The sequence below is a fragment of the Canis lupus genome, chromosome 10 (genome assembly GCF_003254725.2).
Source record: "Canis lupus dingo isolate Sandy chromosome 10, ASM325472v2, whole genome shotgun sequence".
Lineage (NCBI taxonomy): Eukaryota > Metazoa > Chordata > Mammalia > Carnivora > Canidae > Canis > Canis lupus.
Genome location: NC_064252.1, coordinates 62474083 through 62499867, shown reverse-complemented (window position 1 = coordinate 62499867; position 25785 = coordinate 62474083). Strand labels below are relative to the sequence as shown.

Here is a 25785-nt window from a genome sequence, read left to right as displayed (position 1 = left end):
TTCTTCATGATTCTTCAGAGCAGTTTACAAAGCTGTCATTAATTTGACTCTGAAGTGAGAGTAAGGGCTTTCCCAGTGGAATGCTTAGAAATCTCTTTTACTCTTAATTTTTTTTAAGTTTTTAATCATTTCCAGAAAAGAAAATGGTTTCAGAAACTCAACCATACTCCATATATGCCTTAACATGGGAAAATGTGGGTTATTATTTTTTAAAGCGTGTATTTTTGATTTATTCTACCACTGATTGTCTTGATCCTTGAACATTACAAAGAATCTATCACGTTAATCTTTGGTTGACAAGTGTGCTGTTGCGTTTGTTCCAACAAATGAGATATTTTTCAGGGAACTTGTTCAGAAGACAGTTGTGGAATTCTCAAGATAATAAATGTTGAAAGATTTTAAACTAGTGTATTATGAGATCAGAAATGTATTTAAAATTGGACAAGAGGGGACGCCTGGGTGGCTCAGCAGTTGAGTGCCTGCCTTTGGCCCAGGGCATGATCCTGGAATCCTGAGATCAAGTCCCACATCAGGCTCCCTGTGTGGAGCCTGTTTCTCTCTCCCTATATGTCTCTGCCTCTCTGTGTGTCTCATGAATAAATCAATAAAATCTTTTTTAAGAAATAAAACTGGAGGGCAGCCCCAGTGGCGCAGCGGTTTAGCGCCGCCTGCAGCCCAGGGCGTGATCCTGGAGACCCTGGATCAAGTTCCGTATCAGGCTCTTTGCATGGTGCCTGTTTCTCTCTCTGCCTCTCTCTCTGTCTCTATGAATAAATAAATAAAGTCTTAAAAAAAAAACTGGACAAAGATAAGATGAATTAAAGGAATGTGAAATTCACAATTTAGAGTAGCTTGGGCAAATTTTAGGAGTATCAGTGATAATAATGAGAGGGTATCAATTTACAACCAAGATTTGTATTGAATGGGGCGGTGAATTAAAAAAATACTCAAAAACAGGGATGCCTGGGTGGCTCAGCCGTTTGGCGCCTGCCTTCAGCCCAGGGCCTGATCCTGGAGACCCGGGATTGAGTCCCACACCAGGCTCCCTGCATATGGAGCCTGCTTCTCCCTCTGCCTGTGTCTCTGCGTCTCTCATGAATAAAAAAAAAAAATCTTTTTTTAAAAAAAATAAACACACTTAAGATCCATCTTGTTAGGAAAGAATTACTGAAGTGTTAAAAGTAAAATGAGAACAGTTCTGGTCTAAGATATCAAGTGGGTTATTGGAAAAATAATTGTGCTTATCCTTAAAATTTTACTAGACTTGTATTATATATAGTAAGTAGGACACTACTAACACTAGTGACCTTGTTACAAGAAACACTGTTTATTGTCCATATGGTAATAAAGAACCTATTAAAGACACATAAAGCTACACCTTAATATGACCCTGTTTACTGAGACTCATGTCTTCCTGGTACAGTTCTAATTCCTTTTACAAGAGTAAGTGGTGGCTTTGGGTTTTGTTTATTAAAGTATTTACCAGTTAGCATTCACTAAGTTTAATAAAAATCATTGAATGGATGTCTACTTTGTATTAGATATGCGCTGCTTGGTTTTTATAGATATTCATTGACAAAATTAATGCAGTATTGATTAGGAGGGCTTTTCTTTTCTTTTAGGTAAGTTATCCCATATAACATATCCCTAAAATCCTGGCCCTGCCATAGTAACGTGTAGCCAGTAACTTCATTTTGGGCCTTAGTTTAACCTTAGCAATTAGATTTGAAATATCAATATATCTGTGGCTCTTCCCAGCCTATTATAATTCCTTGGTTTCTTTTGGTAAAAAGTCTTAATGTCCAAAACCAAATTAAAAAACGGGATTTTCTAGGGGTACTTGGTGGCTCAGGTAGTTGGTCCAGCAACTGCGTTTGGCTCAGGTCAGAATCCCAAGGTTTGTGATTGAGTCCCCACATTGGGCTCCCTGCTCAGTGGGCGGCCTGTTGCTCTCATTCTGTCAAATAAACAACCTTTAAATTTTTTTTTTAAAAATAAAACGTGGGGGATCCCTGGGTGGCGCAGCGGTTTGGCGCCTGCCTTTGGCCCAGGGCGCGATCCTGGAGACCCGGGATCGAATCCCACATCGGGCTCCCGGTGCATGGAGCCTGCTTCTCCCTCTGCCTGTGTCTCTGCCTCTCTCTCTCTCTCACTGTGTGCCTATCATTAAAAAAAAATAAAAATAAAAAAATAAAACGTGGGATTTTCCAGTTTTAAGCAGATATTCAACCTAAATTTCAATATAACATTGACCTAGCTGTTTATGATGGTAAGCAAGTGCATAGGATAAAACTTGGGTAAAGTTTTTTTTTTTTTTTTTAACAGGTAGCTGAAAATTTTGTTCCTCCTTTATTGGATGCAGTTCTCATTGATTATCAGAGAAATGTACCAGCTGCTAGAGAACCAGAAGTGCTTAGTACTATGGCTATTATTGTCAACAAGTTAGGAGGACATATAACAGCTGAAATACCTCAAATATTTGATGCTGTTTTTGAATGCACATTGAATATGATAAATAAGGTATGTGGTTTACATTTCAGTATGGGAAATTCTGCATTATGTATCCTTGTAAGACTTGAAAGCATAAATGATAGCTATGGGATTAACTAGTTTAAATATTTGAACATTTAGACCAGAGAAGTACTTTTAAAAATATTAACTATTGGGCAGCCCTGGAGGCCCAGTGGTTTAGCGCCACCTTCGGCCTGGGGTATGATCTGGAGACCCAGGATCGAGTCCCACGTCAGGCTCCCTGTGTGGAGACTGCTTCTCCCTCTGCCCCCCTTTCTCTCTCTTTTTCTCTCTCTGTCATGAATAAATAAATACAATCTTTAAAAAAATGTATTTACTATTAAAAAGATCTTTGGCCATTTGGATGGCTCAGTTGATTGAGCTTCTGCTCTTGGTCTCCGCTTGATCTTGATCTTGAATTCAGAATGGTGAGGTAACACACCAAGTCTAGTCTCCACACTCAGCAAGGAGTCTGTTGAAGATTCTCTCCCTTTGGTCCTCCCCCCAATTCACATGTACTCCCTCAAATCTTAAAACAATCTTAACTGCAAAATAGTAAATTTACATAAAAACTATATTCAGTAATGTATATGTGTATATATATACACACACACAAGAAATGGGGAAATGTATTAAGTAAGATAGGAAAATGTAGATCTAAGTCCACAAATTTACACAGTAGCTAAAAATTCTCGGATCTATATTTGTGATCTTGAAGTCAGAATCATAACATGGTAGTAATTTTCTTAAGAGTAACTTGAAAATATGTTCTTTATGGGTTTTGACTCCTTATAATGGGACCTTGTAGTCCTTATTTTTAGTAATTCATTTGTGTAATCAGTGGTAATTACATCTTCCATGAGAGGCAAATTGTGTTGATTTCAGGTTTGCTGATCAGGAAACCAATATCTTACATACACTGGATGGGGCCCATTAACAATTCCAAAGCTTTATACTAAATTAGGATTTACTTTTTCTTTTTTATTAAACATAATTAAGGCATTGAAACTTTATTTTGTTCTCATCTTTTGTTTATAGGACTTTGAAGAATATCCTGAACACAGAACAAACTTTTTCTTACTACTTCAGGCTGTCAATTCTCATTGTTTCCCAGCATTCCTGGCAATACCACCTGCACAATTTAAACTTGTTTTGGATTCCATTATTTGGGCTTTCAAACATACTATGAGGAATGTTGCAGATACAGGTAAATACACGTCCTTTTATTTAAATACCCTTTTTATTCATTCATCTTACAATCCACAGGCTCTTAAACTTAGATCTGAAGGAATTAGGTAGCACTGTTATGTGGGTTTTGTGTGAGTACATCTGTGGCATATGTAGGTCTAAGTAAATACTAAAAGCAGTTGAATCCTCTCTTCTATGGTTGAGTCCACAGGTGTAGGGTTGATTTACAGGGAGATGGGTGAAAATTCAAAGTAGAGCGACATTACTTTTCCGCATCCATACCAATGTTTCCTTTTCCCCATATGCTTTTCCTCTGTCCCGCTAAGGGTCAAAATAAGGAGAAAACCACATTTTCGAGAGAAATTTTTATTTTTTAATAGAAACTGGTTTATGTAATATACTTGTATTTTCGTAATGCTGTTTTTAGAGTTGATTTGGAGAGAATCTAAACTTTCAGATATAGTGGAAAGTTGGTAATGGTTATTACTGTAATCTATAAGCAGACATTGATGCTAGATGAACTCCCATTATTCAAGGTAATTTAGGCAAATAATTGTTAGTCACTAGTGGAAAGAGGGTTAAGAATGGCTTTTGAATCAGAAGAGTTGAATAGTGGAAATTCTGTGTGAATGTTAACCGGCTGTAATAACTTCATTAGTGTTTTTGTACATTTTAGGCTTACAGATACTTTTTACACTCTTACAAAATGTTGCACAAGAAGAAGCTGCAGCTCAGAGTTTCTATCAAACTTATTTTTGTGATATTCTTCAGCATATCTTTTCTGTTGTGACAGACACCTCACATACTGCTGGTAAGAATTTATAGCCATGAAAATCTTAAGTGTTCAAGTTGTTATTAACTGTGGAGTTAATGATGTTCTTCTTATCAACAGGTTTGACAATGCATGCGTCAATACTGGCATATATGTTTAATTTGGTTGAAGAAGGAAAAATAAGTACACCATTAAATCCTGGAAATCCAGTTAACAACCAAATGTTCATTCAGGAATATGTGGCAAATCTCCTTAAATCTGCATTCCCTCATCTACAAGAGTAAATACACTTTTTAATACACCTATATTTTTCAGTTAAAAAACAGTGATATTTAATCGTTGTGTTTTGTTTTGCAGTGCTCAAGTAAAGCTCTTTGTGACAGGGCTTTTCAGCTTAAATCAGGATATTCCTGCTTTCAAGGAACATCTTAGGGATTTCCTAGTACAAATAAAGGTACGTGCTTTGTACTTGGTATGTTTTAGTTGTTGGATTGTACAATGTACCGCTTTTTGTTAAAGCAAAATGAATGGGATTTTTGAGTGGTATTTAAGCTTACTAGTCCTAGACTGATACACAGTGAAAAACTAAGTCATCGCTGAGAACATGATGCGTTACAAATGTTTTTGGAAACTTGTTATTAATAGAATTCATTTTGGATGATCAAAATGTCTTGGAATAATGGTCATGTCATCCTATAGATGATTTTTAAATTGTGCATTATGGGGAAAGAAACACTGATTGCCCCTTTGGGGATTTCATACCCATTTTGTTAGTAATCCATTTTAGGGAATTAAGACAAATTAGCAGATAATCCACTTCTTTCTACTGCTGTTACACAATGCTTCATTTAAATTTATGGGAAGAAAAAAAAATAAATTTATGGGAAGAAGAAATTGTCTTGTATTACTTTCTTTTAAACAAATTTAAAAGTAATGTAACATCTGTAAGTTGATGGATTATCTTACTGGTGAAGGTTAAATAAGGATTGGTCGTACATGATAATGTTACTCAGATTTTTTTTCCCTCTAAGATAAATAGGTTTTTTAAAAATTGTAAATATATTAGCTATGTCATAAGTAGAGAATGCCAAAGAGAGCGAAAATTACTTGAAATTCCTATATAGGTCAGCTTGGGGTGGCTCAGCGGTGTAGCGCCGCCTTCGGCCCAGGGCCTGATCCTGGAGACCCGGGATCAAGTCCTACGTCCGGCTCCCTAAAGGGAGCCTGCTTCTCCCTCTGCCTGTGTCTCTGCCTCTCTCTCTCTCTCTCTTCGAATAAATAAATAAAATATTTAAAAAACAGCTATATAGTCACAATGTAGCTAAACTTTATCATTAGTTGTAGGAGAAACAACTTTTTAAATCTCTTGTCTTATGGAAGTATATTTTATATATGACATTGCACTATGCCTTTTTAATAAACTTTTTTTCCTCAGTTAACACCTTTGGTTTTAATTCAGCTACACAGAATTGTATCAGTATGCTATAATTTAGGGACACCTTGAACATCCAGCTCAGATCATGATCTCTGGGGCATGGTATCCTGGGATTAAACCCCCCTACCCTGCTCTGCACTCTGCAGGGAGCCTGCTTGTCCTTCCCTCTCCTCCTACCCCCCTGCATTTTGTTTGTAATACATATAATCTTTAAAAATACATACACTATAATATTAACCCAACCAATTGAAGGATAGGTTTTATCATTGTGTAGACAAAACAGGGAGGTGCTTGTCTATCTTCCTCCACCCCTCCCAGGAGGACATTTTCCAAAATTGAAGTTGGTTATATTAATACTTAACTATCTTGTTGTCACAGGAGTTTGCAGGTGAAGATACATCTGATCTGTTTTTGGAAGAAAGAGAAACAGCCCTTCGACAGGCTCAGGAAGAGAAACATAAACTTCAAATGTCTGTCCCTGGCATCCTTAATCCACATGAAATTCCAGAAGAAATGTGTGATTAAACTAAGAAGTCATGCTGGTTTTTTCTTTTTCTTTTTTTTTTTTCTTCCTTTTTTTGGTTGGGTTTTTCCCCCCTCTCTGCAACTCTTGTTAGCAGAAGAAAACAGCATCTGGATATTTGTCGACCAAAATGATGCCAATTTGTAAATTAAAATGTCACCTAGTGGCCCTTTTTCTTATGTGTTTTTTGTATAAGAAATTTTCTGTGAAATATCCTTCCATTGTTTTAAGCTTTTGTTTTGGTCATCTTTATTTAGTTTGCATGAAGTTAAAAATTAAGGCATTTTTTAAAATTTTACTTCATGCCCATTTTGTGGCTGGGATGGGGGGAGGAGGCAAATTTAATTTGAGCATATACTTGTAAATTCTAATGCAAAATTACACAATTTTCCTGTAAAAACAATATCAATTTTTAATTAGGGAGCATTTTCTTTCTAGCCTGTATTTCAGTCTAGAAGAAAAGATAATGAGTAAAACAAATTGCGTTGTTAAGAGAATTCTAGTGCTGCATTGTCTGAAGTTAGCACCTCTTGGACTGAATCGTTTGTCTAGACTACATGTATTACGAGTCTGTATGGCAAGTTTGCAGCAAGATCATGTGCATATCATCCCATTGTAAAGCGACTTCAAAAAATATGGGAACACAGTTAGTTATTTTTACACAGTTCTTTTTGTTTTTGTGTGTGTGTGCTGTCGCTTGTCGACAACAGCTTTTTGTTTTCCTCAATGAGGAGTGTTGCTCATTTGTGAGCCTTCATTAACTCGAAGTGAAATGGTTAAAAATATTTATCCTGTTAGAATAGGCTGCATCTTTTTAACAACTCATTAAAAAACAAACAAAACAAAACTCTGGCTTTTGAGATGACTTATACTAATTTACATTGTTTACCAAGCTGTAGTGCTTTAAGAACACTACTTAAAAAGCAAAATAAACTTGGTTTACATTTATTTTCCTTTATTGGCTCAAAATTATTCCTACATTAAAGTGGTTATATGTTTGCTATGTATTAGGTAATATTTTTAAGTAAAGTGGACACCTGTTGATGTATAAACATGATCTCTGGGTTATTGAGAGTTATGGCACAGTTAGGTAAATCAAACTTGCTCCAGTCTCCCTTTTGTTCTCAAGATCCAAATCCCTTACAGTGTGACTTGCTTTATCTGCCTTTAAAGCATCTTATTTCCTGGTGAGGAGTTATGTGTAACAGATAAAAAGCACAAGGTGTAAGAAGCTGTGGCAAATATTCTTGATTAATTGTATTCTTGTCAGATATAGCCCTTAGAAAGTGACCTTATCCCTTTGGAAAGGTAGGAAGAAGGGGAGAAATGTGTAGATGTCTTATAAAACATGAAAGGGTGTAGAACTAAGGAAATAGAAAAAAGAAACTAGCTTGGGTGGACCTGTTTCCAGAGGATTGAATCTAACCTTCTATAAACCTAGACTAAAACCTAAGCATTTGAAGTGCCTCGTGTTCATGCAGAGTCAGCAATTTTGTATAATTGCTGTACTCCAACTTTATAGGCTTTGACAAAACTATTACTTCAGTAGGATATAATCCTGTGTGAAACTTCTTTCTAGGAGGTAAATGGTAAAAGTTTAAATGTATTCGAAGAACAACATTGGGAAACTTTGTTTCAAACTTTAGCTGTTAAAATCTTTTATTTGGTTTTAAGTACTGTTTTTGCCCTAAAAGCAGCTTTTAAGAGGTTTTTTGGGATTTCCCAAGACTTAAGGTTCAGATTGATTGGTTTTGATACAGCTATGAAATGCATATTGTTAGTTTTGAGTAGCTGTCGCTGTGGCTGCCAATGATCATACGCAATTTTCTTATCTTCTAGCACATCCACTGTCTACCCCCTGCTTTCTTGGTATGTTCTAGATGTTGCAAGAAAACAAGCTTTGGCTTTGAAACCAGGATAGTCGGCTTTGAATTAGAGATGATGGGCAACGGGGATTCAGCTACTGCCAAGAGTAAATTTGCATCTTTTTTCTTCTAACGTTGTGTACAGGCCTCAGGACAATGTCATGTTAACTGATAATTCTCCCTCAGTATATATTACTCATTTGTTTTAATAATTGAACCACTGTATTATAACTGGGTACTTAAGCCTCCTGACTGACATTTCCCAACTTCACATGCAACCAAGTTGACTGAAATGAAACCAAAAGTGATTAAAAACTTCTGATAAAAACCTTTAGAGTAAAAGGGGACATGGATATGATGGTAAGAACTAGAGAAGCCATCTTAGATCATGAAATGAAGATAATGGATTAGAATACTTTACCTCTGTTTCCCCTTCTGATTTCTGTTACTGTCATGTACTTTAAATATACATATTATTTTGAACTCCACAAAATGTTAAATGTATACCTTGAATACATTGAATTACTTGAATACAAGTAATTAGAGCTATAGCCTAAAAGAATCATCTCTTCAGTGTTTATATAAGCTAAACACATTCAAGGAAAATACATAGATCCTTTGAACTAGAAACATTAAACCCAGGCACAAAGCTCTCCTCAGAGGTGTGTTATCCCATAGTTCAATCCCTGCATGAAGTGATTTCAGCAAAGAGATTTGACCAAAACCAGAGAAAACCATAGTGATAGCAAATTAAGTCTAGCTTAGGCATTTCTTGCTTAATTGCACATTGATCATAATTGGGTCACCCTCAAGGTAATTGACAGCACTCTGATTAACTGTCCATTTCAGCTGTTTGACATAGTGCTTTTTAATTCTTGGAAACAAGTTAGTCTGAATTGTTACAGGTTGTGGGGGAGTTGGGGGTACTGGAATTACCTTGCATAGTTAATTGGGTCTGAATCCTGGTTTAGACACTCATTAGTTGGAGAATCTTGGGTAAGTCATTTGAACTTGAAAAATGGGATCACACAAGCTGAGTCTCCTTTGATGGTTGGTTAGGATTTAGACAAATTTGACAATATGTCTGACACCATACCTCACTCACTAAGGTGCATTTTTTTTCTACACATTTTAGCTCTTATGAAATTGGAATATAACTTAACAGTCCGTGGCATCTTACAGTTTCTGGTGTCCCAGCAACGCCAGTAACATGTCTTTGCCTGTCCACATGTGAACTTAATCATAGCCGTTTGTGAGCATTAGTTTAATTGCTAAGTATCTTCAAAAGGATGGTCCAACATCAAAAAAAAAAACAATTCTGGGTACGAAAAAAGGTGCACAGAAGCAGCAGGACAAATTTGATGTTCTTGTTGGAAGGATAACCACAATTCCATATTTTCTTGATAAGTGGCAACCAAGTTTTTCTTGGGCCCTAAGGAGGGGAGCTTCCCAGAAGCTGTAATGCAGGGAATTGCCTACCAGGTTCCGAGCAGTGTGGTTTTATTCATGAGAAATAAGTGTGAATAGATTGAAATTTCAAAAAAAAGCCTGCTATAACCAATTCATGCATTGCAAGATTGTCAAGTACATTGTCAGAATTAACAGTGTTTGGTCGTTCTTGGTACATCTTGGAGTTGATGTGCTCTTAGATTTGAAATTAGTAAGTAAGCGGAGTGTGAGCTCAGCTTTCACAGGCTTTTCCTTAACTCACTTGGAGTCTAGTTACTTTGGTAGGCTTTCTTACCTAGGATACAGATATCTCATGTTTGAAGCCAACAGAGCTAGGGAAGGAGTTTAAAAAAAAAAAGAACATTAGAATACATAGCGGACCTAATTGGTCTGATTTGGCAGTGTATGTGTTGGGATTCCTACAAAAAAGGTAACAGCATAATTCATTCTATCAAAACATGAATGTTAAACCTCCATGAAAAAGAGGTTCATAAAACAGTCATGGTGCGCTTGGCTGGTTCAGTTGGTAGAGCACATGACTTATGTACACTAAATACACTAAATATTTAAGTGGTTAAAAACAAGTATATCTAATTACTATTTATAAGTAGTACTTTTTTTTAAGATTTTATTTTTAAGTAATCTCTATACCCAACATGAGGCTTGAATTTAAAACTCTGACATGGGATGCAAGGGTGCTCTGTGGTTGAGCATCTGCCTTTGACTCAGGACATGATCCCAGGATCTAGGATCAAGTCCCACATCTGGCTCCCTGTGGGAAGCCTGCTTCTTCCTCTGCCTGTGTCTCTGCCTTTCTGTGTTTCTCATGAATAAATAAATCTTTAAAAAGAAGAATGAAACCCAAAAGCTTTAAAAAAAACACAAAAAACTTCACATGAAGAGTCACATGCTCCACCAACTGGATCAGCTGTCCCCTCTAAGTAATACTTTTGAGAAATACTATTGTTAAAGTTTCCCTTACCATCTTTTATGCTTTCCGACTGAGATGTTCTGAGTAAATTCGGAAAATTAACAGTAATTCCATAATACCTAGTCTATGTTCAGGTCTCCTCAGCAGTTCCTGAGAATGTCTTAACACTTTCCAACTGGGAGTCCCAATTTAGGTTCATGCTTTTTGCATTTATAGTTACTGAGTTTTAATTTCAGTGATAATATTTTACTTAAAATTTATATCTGGTATTTTAAAATTCTATTTAGAAATGTCATCATTTTTCACATGTATTACAGCGTATTTTGTATTTCATAGCATCCATTACTCAGATTGACAAAAGCCCCCCTGCCCTACCTCGATGCTCGTAACCTTTAAAAAGTAATACTATTGGCCCTAGGAAAAAACACTAGCTTGTAAAGTAAGTGATTATACAGTAGTCTCCTTTTATCTGGGTTTCGCTTTATGGTTTCAGTTACTGGCGGTCAGCTGCAGTCCGGAAGCAGGTGAGTCAGGAAGCAGGTGATCCTTCTGACCAATCGTCAGAAGGTCAGTAGTAGTCTAGCGCTACATTACAATGCCTATGTCATTTTCCTTCATCTCATCACATAAGCATTTTGACATCTCACAAGAAGGGTGAGTACAGTACAATAAGATTATTTGAGAGACCACATTTATTTTATTACAGCATAAGTTTATAATTGTTCCATTTTATTATCGTTAGCCACTTATTGTGCCTAACTTAGAAATTGAACTCCATCATAGGGTATGTAGGTAAAGGAAGAAGCAGTATATATAGAGTACTGTCTGCAGTTTCAGGCATCCATTGGGTGGGTCTTGGAACATATTCCCCCACAGATAAGGTGGTACTACTGTGTATTTAAGAGAATGTTGTTATAAATGTTTCTTTAAAGATTTACTTACTTGAGAGAAAACGAGGCGGGGTGGGGGGGGGGTGGCAAGGGAGAAGCAGACTCCCACTGAGCAGGGAACCTGCCTTAGGCCTGGAACCCAGGACCCTGATATCATGACCTAAGCTGAAGGCAGATGCTTAATGGACTGAGCCACCCAGGTGCCCCTGCTATAAGCATTTTAGCATGTTTTCTGTTTTCCTTCTGGTTACAAGAAGTAATAATGCCAATGTTTATTTTGTCCTTGTGTCAGTAAGGTCTAGAGTTAACAATATAGAACTCATGAAGTTCAGCTTTATGATTATCACTAGGGTTCTTGACAAGGTTTATATATCGATATCAAATATGGGTGCAGAAGGTCAGCCAGGGTGGCTCAGGGTTTTTTTTTTTTTTTTTTTTTTTAATTTTTTATTTATGATAGTCACAGAGAGAGAGGCAGAGACACAGGCAGAGGGAGAAGCAGGCTCCATGCACCAGGAGCCCGACATGGGATTCGATCCCGGGTCTCCAGGATCGCATCCTGGGCCAAAGGCAGGCGCCAAGCCGCTGGGCCACCCGGGGATCCCGACTCAGGGGTTTAGTGCCACCTTCAGCCCAGGGCCTGATCCTGGAGTCCTGAGATCAAGTCCCACATCGGGCTCCCTGCTTGGAGCCTGCTTCTGCCTCTCTTTTTCTCTCTCTCTCTCATGAATAAATAAAATCTTAAATATATATGGGTGCAGGAATTTCAACTACTACATCTGCATTCTAGATAGGAGGAAGGCGGCTTCCGCTTTTAAGACGTTAAAGTCTCAGAAACTCACAGAACACTTTCAAGTACATCTCCATACACCACCCAGCAAGAGAAGCTCAGAAATAACAATCTTGAAGCTGAATGCTGTTCTGAATCAAATTGGCATTCTATTTAAGAAGAAAGGGGAGAGTAAAATGAAACTGCTATCCTCTACCACAAGTTCAAAATGTCTTAAGTGCAAATAAACGACAAAAAGCAGTTGATTTACTGGTAAAAGTAAAGTCTTGCCTAAGCATTCAAGTACTAATAATGCCAATGAAATCACTCCTGTAGCAGTGACCGCTGCCTCTGTCATTCACCGACCCCAACCTCACTATACAGGATGGCAGTCAAAACCATCTACTTGTCTTTTACTAATCATTATGTCCAGTTGACTTTCAAGAGAAGTAAAAAGAAACTACCAAAACTAATATCCTGACTTTACAAATGAAAACCCAAGTTCCTTAAAGGAGAGAAGTGACAAGTTGAGGGGAAAGAGTTGGGTCTAAGAGTTGGTAAAGTTTATATGGAATCTTTCATTTCCATTGCTTTTTGAAAAATGAGTATCCATTTAAAATTCTGAAGTCCTTGCTGTGATCCACTCTAATTAACCTAATACCCAAATAGTACCACTGTTCTCTGTTAGGATGCTTGAGAAAATTGTATCTTTTCCCCAGAGTTTGCCAACTAACCTAGACCTTTCTATTCTGACATGGAAGCATTTGCTCCACTTTCAAAAATCTTTCTTTAGGGTGTATGACTGGCTCAGTTGGCAGATCATGAGACTCCAGATCTCAGAGTTGTGAGTTTGAGCCCCACATTGGGTGTAGAGATTACTTCTTAAAAAAATCTTCCTTTGTCCTCTCACGGTAGAATTTCTTTAGAGCCTCCTGTAGGTCAACATGCAACTAAGTTATTAAGTCTGTCTTCTGTTAGCCCATTGAACAAGATCAGAGTTTTACACACGCTGGGATACACTATATTTTGTATGCCGGGAGGAATACAGAAGAGATCCAGCCTGAACATAAACTCTCTGTACTTGCTACCCTTACTGAAGTCTCTGACCCAGAATGTCCTTTCCCCTGGGTCTTGGGTCTCTTATACTAATGAGATCAGATATTCAAAATGAGGTCAGCCTTATTCAATATACCCAAACAGTTAAGAGCAAATTATTCCTAAATATGTTTCTCCTTTTTATGATTCATGCAGCTCTTAGACACGGAAATAAGTGCTGTACTCCTCCCCTTGTTTTCCAGACTATTGGCGAGGGTCCACAAGAAATCCTTTCATCCCTGAGTCCATCGCTGAGTCACTCCTCAGACCCAGCTGAGTCGTCATCATCAAGGACACTAAGAGATGGAAGCAACTTCCTGAGCTGTGAAGTTCGCCTACCTGTCCTTTAGGTTCCCCTAAGCATTACAAATAGTGCTTGTTTTTTTTTTTTTTTTTTTTATTTATGATAGTCTCAGAGAGAGAGAGAGGCGCAGAGACACAGGCAGAGGGAGAAGCAGGCTCCATGCACCGGGAGCCCGATGTGGGACTCGATCCCGGGTTTCCAGGATCGCGCCCTGGGCCAAAGGCAGGCGCCAAACCGCTGCGCCACCCAGGGATCCCCATAGTGCTTGTTTTTAAATTATTTTTATTTTTTTCGTATTTATTTGAGAGAGAAGGAGCAGGGGAAGGGGCAGAAACAGGCTTCCCCACTGAGCACAGGGCACGATCCAGGTCTTAATCCTGGGACTCTCAGATCGTGAACTGACCCAAAGGCAGACACTTAATGAACTGAGCTACCCAAGCACCCTTATTTTTATTTTTATTAATTTTATTTTTTAATTATTTTAGAGAGAGAGCAGACGCTGGGGGGTGGGATAGAAGGAGAGGGAGAGAATCCCAAGCAGACTCCCTGTCTAGTAAGGGGCCTGACTTACAGCTTGATCTCACTACCTTGAGTTGGATGCTCAACCGACTAAGCTACCCAGGAACCCCATTTTATTTTTTTAAAGACTCCCAGAGGGACACCTGGATGGCTCAGTCAGTTGAGCATCTGCCTTCAACTCAGGTCATGATCCTGGAGTCCCAGGATTGAGTCCAGTGTCAGGCTTCCTGCTCAGCAGGGAGTCTGCTTCTCCCTCTCCTTCTGTCCCCATTTGTGTTCTGTCTAGCTCACTCTCAAAACCTTAACATAAAAAAGACTCTCAGAGAAGAAATAATTAGCCAGCTATTAGCTATAAGAAGAAAGTTTTCTATTTCTGATGTTTTTTGCAACTAGTTCATGAGTGAGCTGTCAATAGGAAATAGAAAAATAGAGACTATGCACAAGTAAGAAAAGTGAAGAAACAAAACTATTAACCATACCCTCAGAGTTGAGAGAAGTTTTTGCAAACAACAAAGGTGAGTACTAAGTTTAGAGAACAAAAAAAGAAGCTTTCCGAATGAAAGAACACAAATAATTTAAGAGTTGAAGGATTGGGGAAATCTCCCCAAAATAGAGAGACAGAAAGATGGAAACTAAGAAACTATCAAAAAAATTAGAGGACCACTTCAAAAGTTTTATAATTTCTAAAGAGCATGGACAGAGAGAATGGAAGGAAGGAAAATAATCAAAGAAAGGATTCAAGAAAATTTCCCAGATTGGAAAGACATCAATTTGCAAATTGAATGTGCCCACCAAATGAAAGATGAAAAGTGGACCGCAACAGTGTATGTTGTAAAGTTTTAGAACAGTAGAACAAAGAAACAATAATATATACATGTTTCCAGAGAGAAATGCAAGTTACAGAAAGAATCCCAAATCAGAACAAGACTGCTGTGTAGTTAACACAGGAAAGTTCAAAATTAGGAAAGAAAATGATTCTCAGGGCAGCCCGGGTGGCTCAGTGGTTTAGCGCCACCTTCAGCCCAGGGCCTGATCATGGAGACCCAGGACTGAGTCCCACGTCGGGCTCCCTGCATGGAGCCTGCTTCTCCCTCTGCCTGTGTCTCTGCCTCTCTGTTTGTGTCTCTCATGAATAAATAAATAAAATCTTAAAAAAAAAAAAAAAACAAAGAAAATGATTCCCAGCCTAGAATTCTTTACTCAGCAAATCAAATATGAATCTCAGAATATTGAATTGTTAGAAATTAAAGATCTAAATAATTTTCCTTCCATAGAGCCTTTCTCAGAAACAATTGGAGGATACACTCCACCAAAACAAGGCAATAAAAAAGGATACAGAAAGCAGGACATTGACACCAGAGCATAGCAAAGCTGTCCCCCAGGATAATGCTGAAGAGAAATAACCAGATAACCAGCCAAGTACTATGTAGGGAAGGCAACCTACCTAGATCTAGGAGAGACTTTTTTAAGGACAACGAAGCTGACGGTGTTTGATGCAATAGGTCACATATATTACAGTTACTGCTGATATTTTGAAATATCAAAATATCAAAACTTGGCTCGATCCCAGGACCCAGAAATCATGACCTGAGCAGAAGGCAGATGCTTGACTGAGCTGAGCCACCCAGGCATCCGCTAGGATTTTATTTTTAAGTAATCTATGCACCAATATTGGGCTTGAACTTCACAACTCTGAGATCAAGAGTCACATGCTCTACTGACTTAGCTAGACAGATGCCCCCCAAATTACCATAGTTATTAACTCCTAGCTATAGCTTATTATTTAATGCATTAATAAACATGTTACCATATCACAAATAACATCTTAAAAATCGTTTTATAAGAGTGCCTGAGTGGCTCAGTTGGTTAAGCGTCCGCTCTTGATTTTAGTTCAGGTCATGATCTCACAATCTGTGGAATCAAGTCCTGGGTTGAGCTCTATGCTCCGTGGGGAGTCTGCTTGAAGATTCTCTGCCCCTTCCCCCACTCTCGCACACTCGTGCTCTCTTTCAAATCTTTTAAAGTATAACTTTGTTTCAATATGATTGGTTTTCTTTATAACCTTATATATTTTATTTTCTCAGGGGTCCACAGCCTTCACCAGATTGCTCAAGGAGTTAAAGTGTCATGTTAAAAATATGCACTAGGAGGACCTCAGGGGTTTCCAGGTAGTTTCTAGGCTACAATAAAGCGTACAAGTGGGATGTCCTGATGACTAATAAAATCCCTCAATGACAGACAAAAGAAACAAGACCAAAAATGAACTATTGGGACTTCATCAAGATAGAAAGCTTCTGCACAGTAAAGGAAATAGTCAACAAAACTAAAAGGCAACCTATGAAGTGGGAGAAGATACTTGCAAATGTCCTATCAGGTAAAGGGCTAGTATCCAACATCTATAAAGAGCCCACGAACCTGAACACCCAAAAAGAACAAAAAGTCCGGTCAGGGAATGGGCAGAAACCATGAACAGACATTTCTCCAAAGAAGACCTACAAATGACAGACACGTGAGAAGATGCTCAACATCTCTCGGCATCAGGGAAATACAAGTCAAAACCACAATGAGATACCACCTCACCCCTGTCAGAATGGCTAACATCAACAACTCAACAAACAACAGATGTTGGCGAGGATGCAGAGAAAGGGGAACCCTCTCACGCTGGCGGTGGGAGTGAAGCTGGTGCAGCCACTCTGGAAAACAGTACGGAGGCTCTTCAAAAAGTTAAAAATAGAACTCTCCTATGATCCAGCAATTGCACTACTAGGTATTTATCCAAAGGGTAAAAACATAGTGATTCAAAAGGGCACCTACCTGCACCCTAATGTTTGTAGCAGCAACGTCCACAATAACCAAAATATGGAAAGAGCCATCAAAAAGAATGAAATCTTAACCATTTGCAGCTACTTGGATGGAACTAGAGGGTATTATGCTAAGTAAAATAGAGAAAGACAAATACCATATGATTTCACTCATACATGGAATTTAAGAAACAGATGAACATAGCAGAAGGGAAGGAAAAATAAAATAAAAATTGAGAGGGAGGCAAACCAGAAGAGACGCTGAACTCTTGGAAACAGTTGCTGGAGGGGTTGTGGGAGAGAGGAAGGGATAATTGGGTGATGGGCATTAAGGAGGGCACACAATGTAGTGAGCAGCAGGTATTACATGCAACTGATGAGTCACTAAATTCCATCTCTGAATGTAATACCAAAAAAAAAAAATTTTTCCAACCTCACTCTCAATGACAGTAAAGTCTAAAAGCCTAAAGTAGATTTGTGGTGGAGAAAGGGAAGGAAGTGGAATAGAAAACAGGAAATATAGGAGATGCAGAGAATATTAGTTGATAGATTTTTTTTTTTAAGATTTTATTTACTTATTCATGAGAGACACAGAGGCAGAGGGAGAAGCAGGCTCCACGCAAGAAGCCTGACTCGGAACTCGATCTCAGGACCCTGGGATCATGCCCTGAGTCAAAGGCAGACGCTCAACCACTGACCCACTCAGGTGTCCCAAGATTCTTGACATTTAAAAATCAGTGTGTTTTTCTGAATCGGTAATTTGGGTGGCTCAGGGGGTTAAGTGTCAGACTCTTGATTTCTGCTCAGGTCGTGATCTCTAGATGGTGAGTTAGAGCTTCAACTTGCCTCCTTGCTCAGTGGGAAGTATGCTTGGGATTCTTTCCCTATCTCTCTGCCCTTCCCCCTGCTCGTGCATGTGTGATCTTGCTCTCTCTAAAACAAATTTTTTAAAGATTTTATTTATTCATGAGAGTCACACACACACAGAGGGAGAGGCAGGCTTCCTGCAGGGAGCCCGATGTGGGACTCGATCCCGGGACTCCAGGATCGCGTCCTGGGCTGAAGGTGGCACTAAACCACTGAGCCACCCAGGGATCCCCTGAAATAAATAAATCTTAAAAAAAAAAAAAAATCCATGCTGGAAAATATAGAAGGCACAAAGAATATAATGGAAAGGAAGTTTCCACTCTACCTCAATCCCACAGCCGTATTTCCTGTCTTTAAAGAAAACCAGTGAGTGTTATCCTTTGTAAATAGTTCCATGGATACTGTGTACAAATCAGCAAATATATAGATATGTTCTCCTCTGACCTTGTATTTGATAAAATAGCAGTATATGTTACATACTGTTTTGTAAATTGTTTTATTCTGTTTTATACTGAACAATACCTTTGGAGCTGCTTTCATGTTAGTGTATATAACCATTTCTCTTTGGGAGTAATAGTTACAGAGTTTTTTTCTCCTATATTAATGTGTCATGAATGAGTTTCCTATTGATAAGCATGCAGTTTATTTTTTATTATTATAAACTATGCCACAATGAATGTATACATGTCACTTCACACATGTTGAAGTAATTCTTTTTTTTTAAGATTTTATTTATTCATAAGAGACCTAGAGAGAGAGGCAGAGACATAGGCAGAGGGAGAAGCGGGCCTCCTGAGGGGAGCCTGATGCAGGACTCAATCTTAGGACCCTGGGATCACGCCCTGAGCCAAAGGCAGACCCTCAACCACTGAGCCACCCAGGGGCCCCTTGTTGGGTCTTTTCTTATTGATTTATAGTAGGTCTTTATAAAAATTAGTCTTTCATTCGAGAGATAATTTACAAATATTTTCCCTTTCTTTTCTGACCATACATAAATATTTTTTTAAATTGTTGGTTTTACCATAAAGAAATTTATTATGGTGATCGATCTATAAGAACAAATTGTTTAACTTCTCCAAACAGCTATAAAATAGAAATTAAGGGGCACCTGCATGGCTCAGTTGGGTGTCTGCCTTCAGCTCAGTTCATGATCCCAGGGTCTTTGAATTGAGGCCTGAACTGGGCTCCCTGCTCATGGGGTGACTGCTTCTCCCTTTCTTAACCACTCGTGCTCACTCTCTCTCTAAGTCTTTTTATTTTTTCTCTCAATGTCTTTAAAAATTAGAATGGAAATGATACCTACACAAAAGATAATGATCAAATAAGTTAATATATATAAAGCTTTTAGCACAGTATGTGTCCCAGAGGTGACTGCTAATTCCTTCTTGCCATTACCCGGAAGAAACTTCTATGTGTGTGAGTATATACAAACAATAAAATTCTAGGAGCAGAATATTTGTGGTGTTTTTTTTTTAAGATTTTATTTATTTATTCATGAGAAAAGAGAGAGGCAGGGACACAGGCAGAGGGAGAAGCAGGCTCCATGCAGGGAGCCTGACGTGGGACTCGATCCTGGGTCTCCGGGATCACACCCTGGGCTGAAGGCGGCGCTAAACTGCTGAGCTACCCAGGCTGCCCGGAACAGAATATTTGGACCAAAGAGTTTGTGCATTTGTCACTTATAATGGATGTAGTTACGTGTTGAAATATGGCCTCCGTTGCTTCAATATGATAAAATTCAGGATGTAAATTCTATAAACTTGTTACTTCAAGCTACTCATCCTAAGATATCATGATGATCATTGATAAATTGATCTCCTGCCACAGTGACATCCAAGGAATGTTTGCAGCATTTCTGCCATTTCGATTCCCATCACAGTAGAAAACTGCCTCTTAGGAGGATCCCCGTGTATCTTACCCTTTATTTATGTAGTTGTTGCTACTGGTACCAGTTTTTACTTTGGCTTTATCTTTATTGCTTCGATATTCTTGTATAGGTAGTAGGTTTACAGCTTTAGATATTTAGATGTCTTTTAAAAAAATGACCAACAGGGGAATGCCCAAAGTGATAAATTCATATATAGGGACATCATACATGAGTTTTTTAAAAGATTTTATTTATTTATTTATTTATTTATTTATTTATTTAGGCAGAGACATAGAGAAGCAGGCTCCTCGCAGGGAGCCCGATGCAGGACTCGATACTGGGTCTCCAGAATCATGCCCTGGACCAAAGACAGACGCTCAACCACTGAGCCACCCAGGTGTCCCCATATATGAGTTTAAAATGAATGGATCAGGGGTGCCTGGCTGTCTCAGTTGGAAGAGCATGGGATTCTTGATCTCAGGGACCTGAGTTCAAGCCATGCATAGGGCTAATCAATCATTAAATATGCTGAGTAAAAAAAAATTTTGTATACCATCCTCATAAAACTTGAAGAATATAACAAATTGTGCTATATTTTAAAAATTTATATAATTGTGCTATATTTTTAAAATTTATATAATCCTTTGTATTAATAGTATGAAGACATATTTGGGTGTGGAAAAAATGCCATATTTAGATAAGAGATTATGATTACTTGGGATAATTGGGAGGACAAGAGCTAATGGAATTAGGAAATACTTATTTTATTTCCCTAAGCAAAGTAAAGTGAATATGGGGCCATCTTGATGGCTCAGTCAATTGAGCATCCAACTCTTGGTTTCAGCTCAGGTCGTAATCTCATGGTCATGAGATCAAGCCCTGCGTGCAACTCTGCAGTGAGTGAGGAGTCCATTTCAGATTCCCCCCTGCCCGCCCTCTCTCCCTCCTCCTCTTCTCCATCCACTACCACTTTGCATGTTCTCTGTCTTTAAATGAATAAATAAAATCTTTTTTTAAAAAAAGCAAATATGGATAAAGAACTTAATAGAGCAGAGAGATTGATAAAAATGTTTGTGTTATTGTATTGGATTAGTTACAAAATTTTGCAAAACGGGAACTGACAGTTTATCTGTAACATGAAGGTGTTACTTTACCAATGTTTTTTGTTTGTTTTGTTTTTTAAAGATTTTATTTATTCATGAGAGACACAGAGAGGCAGAGATAGGCAGAGGGAGAAGCAGGCTCCTCGCAGGGACCCCGATGTGGGACTCGATCCCGGGATCCCGGGATCACGCTCTAAACCAAAGGCAAGACACCCAACCGCTGATCCACCCAGGCGTCCCATTACCAATGTTTTTTTGAAATACTGGTTTGCAACCCATTAGAAGGTTGTTGAATCAATTTAGTATTTTTTCAATTACTAATTTTTATATTTATTTATTTATTTATTTATTTATTTATTTATTTATTTATTATTTATGATAGTCACACACACACAGAGAGAGGCAAAGACACAGGCAGAGGGAGAAGCAGGCTCCATGCACCGGGAGCCCGACGTGATATTCGATCCCCGGTCTCCAGGATGGTGCCCTGGGCCAAAGGCAGGCGCCAAACTGCTGCGCCACCCAGGGATCCCTCATTTTTATTTTTTTATTTGACATATAACATTGTGTAAATTTAAAGTGTACAACATGTTGACATGATACATTTGTATATTTCAATATGATTGCCATTGTAGTAATAGCACTTCTAGCATGTTACATAATAATCATGACTTTTTTTAGTTGGAATAATCAAGATCTAGTATCTTAGCAAGTTTGAAGATGAGAATGATAATACATTATTGTTGTCTATATTCATTATGCTGTGCATTAGATATCTAGGACTTACTACTAGTTGCAGGTTACTTACTAGTTTGTACTCTGAACCAACATCTCTCCTATTCCTACATCCCCAGCACGAGACAACTGTTTTTTTTTTTTTTTTTTTTTTTTAATTTTTTTTTTTTTTTTTTTTATTTATGATAGGCACACAGTGAGAGAGAGAGACGCAGAGACACAGGCAGAGGGAGAAGCAGGCTCCATGCACCGGGAGCCTGACGTGGGATTCGATCCCGGGTCTCCAGGATCGCGCCCTGGGCCAAAGGCAGGCGCCAAACCGCTGCGCCACCCAGGGATCCCGAGACAACTGTTTTTACTCTGTTTTTAGGAGTTGGGTTTTTTATTTTTTATTTTATTATTTTTTAAAAATATTTTATTTATTTATTCATGAGAGACACAGGCCCAGGGAGAAGCAGGCTCCATGCAGGGAGCCTGACATGGGCCTCGATCCTGGATCACACCCTAGGCCGAAGGCGGCACTAAACCGCTGGGCTACCCAGGCTGCCCGAGTTTGGCTTTGTTAGATTCCACATATAAGTGGTATCATACAGTATTTGTCTTTCTCCATCTGACGTATATATAAGTCTCCTAGTGACTTATCTCAGTATATTTTATTCTTAAGATTTTATTTATTCATGACAGACACAGAGAGAGGCAGACATATAGAGGGAGAAGCAGGCTCCCCACAGGGGCTCCATGTGGGACTTGATCCGAGGATCCTGGGATCACAACCTGAGCCGAAGGCAGACACTCAACCACTGAGCCACGCAGGCATCCCTATCTCACTTAGTGTAATGTCTTCAAGGTCCATCCATGTGTTGCTACGTGTCCTGGTTGGCCTCGAAAAGTCCTTATTTAAGCCCATTGATCCAGGATGATTTTAAATTTTTTTTAAAGATTTATTTATTTATTTATCTATTTATTTATTTATTTATTTATTTATTTATTTATTTATTTATTTATGATAGACATAGAGAGAGGTAGAGACACAGGCAGAGGAATAAGCAGGCTCCATGCCGAGAGCCTGACGTGGGACTTGATCGCGGGACTCCAGGATCGCACCCTGGGCCAAAGGCAGGCGCTAAACCACTGAGCCACCCAGGGATCCCAATGATTTTAATTTTAAAAAATTTATTCTAAAGATTTTATTTATTTTGAGAGAGTCCATGTGAGCTTGGGGATGGGGAGAGAGAGAATCTAGAGTAGCCTCCTAGCTGAGTGTGGAGCTCAAGGCGGGGCTTGATCTCACAACCCTGGGATCATGACTGGAGGCAAAATCAAGAGTCAGATGCTTAACCCACTGAGCCCCGTATAAAATATATTTTACACATATTATCTCACTTCATTCTCACATCTCCTCTCACATGAATTCTATTATTTTCCCTATTTTACAGGTTAGGAAACTGACACAAATTAAGACTTGTCCCACACTACACAGATGGTATGTAGTTGAGCATCTGCTTTTTCAATACTAACACAAAGAAGCTTAATAAAACATTTGCTGTGAAATATTTTGGAGTAGATGGGAATTTGTAATGAGTTCTTAAATTATTTGCCTTTGGAATATTACAATGGGCAATTGTCTAAAAAGTGCCCATCACCCTTACATGAATGGTTCTCAGTCAGAATTGTCCAAAAAAGATTTGGTGAGAAATGGGTGGTGGTGAGGCACCTGCCTGGCTTGGTTGGAGGAGCTTACGACTCTTGATCTTGGGGTTTTGAGTCCCACGTTGCATTTGGAGATTACTTAAAAATAAAAATAATAATAAAGAAATGGGTGGTGGAAGCGAGGCAGTGACTGCTGTTCTCTGAAGGCTATCTTGATTATAGATCGTGAGAGACAAGGATTCCAGCTTGTCCTTTTCTCCTGGATTTGTGCTCTCTCGCCTGTGAGTCTTGCTGAGCAATAGTGACTCCACTTCTACCACCAGATGGAGAGTCCACAGTCTTTCCCTGCTTTTCCCACAGTTATGGATGCTCTTGTTCTTATGATGAATCCATTAGTTTATAATACTCATAGTGCTTATATTCCCCTAATTGAATCCCAATAGAACTACGGGCTTTATTCGTGTAGTTTAAGCATTCACAAGAACTTCTATTGTTTTAAAATTATGATAGTAAGATATCTTCATTGTAGAATGTATGCCAAAGGTAGGTAGGCAAAAAGAAAAAAAAATAATGTAACCACCCAACAAAAGTTAACTGCAAACCCACTGTTAACTCATTGTTTCTAGTCTTCTTTAATAGAGTGGAACCATATCGTTTATATTGTTTCATACATTAAAAAAAACTTGTATGCATTATTTATAACATATTTCCAGGTAGTTAAGTACTATACAACATCTATTTTCGTGATATTTCTTTGCATGGACACATTATAATTTACTCAATAATTTCTTTACTACTAGACATTTAGATGGTTGCCGGCTTTTTTACTATTTGAGCAAAGCTTTGATGAGCATTTTTATAACTAAGTCTGAGCTTGCTGCCCTTAGATAAATTACTGGACAGAATTTCTAGGCCAAAGCATATATAAGAATTAAAGATGTTAATGCCCATTGCCAAGTTTCTCTTCAGAAAAGCTGAACCAATTTTTTATTCTCATTAATATTGTATTACAGTTTGTGATCTCTCTCTACCTCAGCCAAGCCAGGAATTATTATAAAAAAATTTTCTTTCGGGATCCCTGGGTGGCGCAGTGGTTTAGTGCCTGCCTTTGGCCCAGGGCGCGATCCTGGAGACCCGGGGTCGAATCCCACGTCAGGCTCCTGGTGCATGGAGCCTGCTTCTCCCTCTGCCTGTGTCTCTGCCTCTCTCTCTCTCACTGTGTGCCTATTATAAATAAATAAAAAATTTAAAAAAAAATTTTCTTTCATACTATCTAATGAAATTGAAATTTTAAAAAAGATTTCTTTAAGAGTGAGAGCATGAAAGGGAGAGGAGGGAGAGCACGAGCAGGGGGGAGCAGCACGGAGAGGGAGAAGCAGACGCCCTGCTGAGCAGGGAGCCCAAAGCAGGACTGGATCCCAGGACCCTAGGATCATGATCTGAGCCAAAGGCAGGTGCTTAACCAGCTGAGCCACCCAGGTGCCTGAGATTGAATTCTTTTACTTAAAGTTTTCAACTTATGACAGCCTATTTTTTGTCTTATTTAGGTTTTTATACTTTGTATTTATTTGTACAAGTAGAATAGTATTTTTAATGTTAGAATAGTTTCCTCAGTTTGTGTGGGTTTTTTTCTCCAATTTTATTTATGGTGATTAGATATATATATTAAAATTAAAAAAAATTTTTTTTAAATTTTTAAGTAATTTCTACACACCATGCAGACTCAAATCCATGACCCCCAGATCAAAGGTTGCATGCTCCACCAACTGAGCCAGCCAGGTGCCCCAGCTATATGGAATTTTTAAAATGTAATAAAATCTATCAATTTATGGATTATGTTTTTCATGGCATGCCTAGAGTAAAGGCCTTCCACAACCTGACATTATATTATTTTCTCTTGTATTTTAGTAACTTTACAGTTTAATTCTGCACTTTTGGTAAATGATATGAGATTCGGAACATTTTTCTCCCAGAAAGACTAAGCACTTGTCCTTTCAGCCATTTTTTAAAAAGATTTTATTTATTTATTTGACAGAGTGAGAGAGTACAAGCAGGGGAAGCGGCAGAGGGAGAAGGAGAGGGAGAAGCAGAGCAGGGAGTCCATCTTGGGGCTCAATCCCAGGATCCTGGGATCATGACCTGAGCCAAAGGCAGGCACTTAACTGACTGAGCCACCCAGGGACCTCAAAAAAAAAAAAAAAATATATATATATATTGAAAAAAAAAAAGTAAAAAAAGAAGCTCCCTTGACATAAATTCTACCTTTACAGGGATCTTTAAATGAATTTTTTGTTATAATTGTCCTGGTGCCCTGCTTTCTATTTAACTTGCCTTGCCTCCTTACAGTAAAAAGGAGAAAAAGAAATCTCTAGAAGTGTGGTTTTACTGAGTTCATTGACTAAGATTCCCTGCCTCCTTTGCTTCAGTTCATCCAACCAAACCCACACAACAAACACAAACCAGTGATAGCACATTTCAGAAATATTTTTAGACATTAATTCTTTTTTTTAA

General features: G+C 38.4%; 1 protein-coding gene and 1 long non-coding RNA gene across 6 annotated transcripts in view; both read left to right on the top strand.

Moving 5' to 3' along the window:
- Positions 1-7377, top strand: part of XPO1 (exportin 1) — a 47129-nt gene extending 39752 nt beyond the window's left edge. For all 5 annotated transcript variants that reach the window (XM_025468695.3, XM_025468715.3, XM_035721674.2 and 2 more), the window contains 6 exons: positions 2326-2520; positions 3550-3718; positions 4376-4510; positions 4592-4751; positions 4829-4925; positions 6285-7377. In XM_025468695.3, coding sequence (XP_025324480.1) covers positions 2326-2520; positions 3550-3718; positions 4376-4510; positions 4592-4751; positions 4829-4925; positions 6285-6431 — 903 coding nt within the window. In that variant the 3' untranslated portion in view covers positions 6432-7377. The remainder of the gene's footprint in view (positions 1-2325; positions 2521-3549; positions 3719-4375; positions 4511-4591; positions 4752-4828; positions 4926-6284) is intronic.
- Positions 7378-13787: 6410 nt separating this feature from the next.
- LOC125756009 (uncharacterized) lies at positions 13788-19372 on the top strand. The gene is made up of 2 exons (XR_007413810.1): positions 13788-14766; positions 16336-19372. It is a non-coding gene; the product is annotated as an uncharacterized LOC125756009 (long non-coding RNA).
- The last annotated feature ends 6413 nt before the right edge of the window (positions 19373-25785 follow it).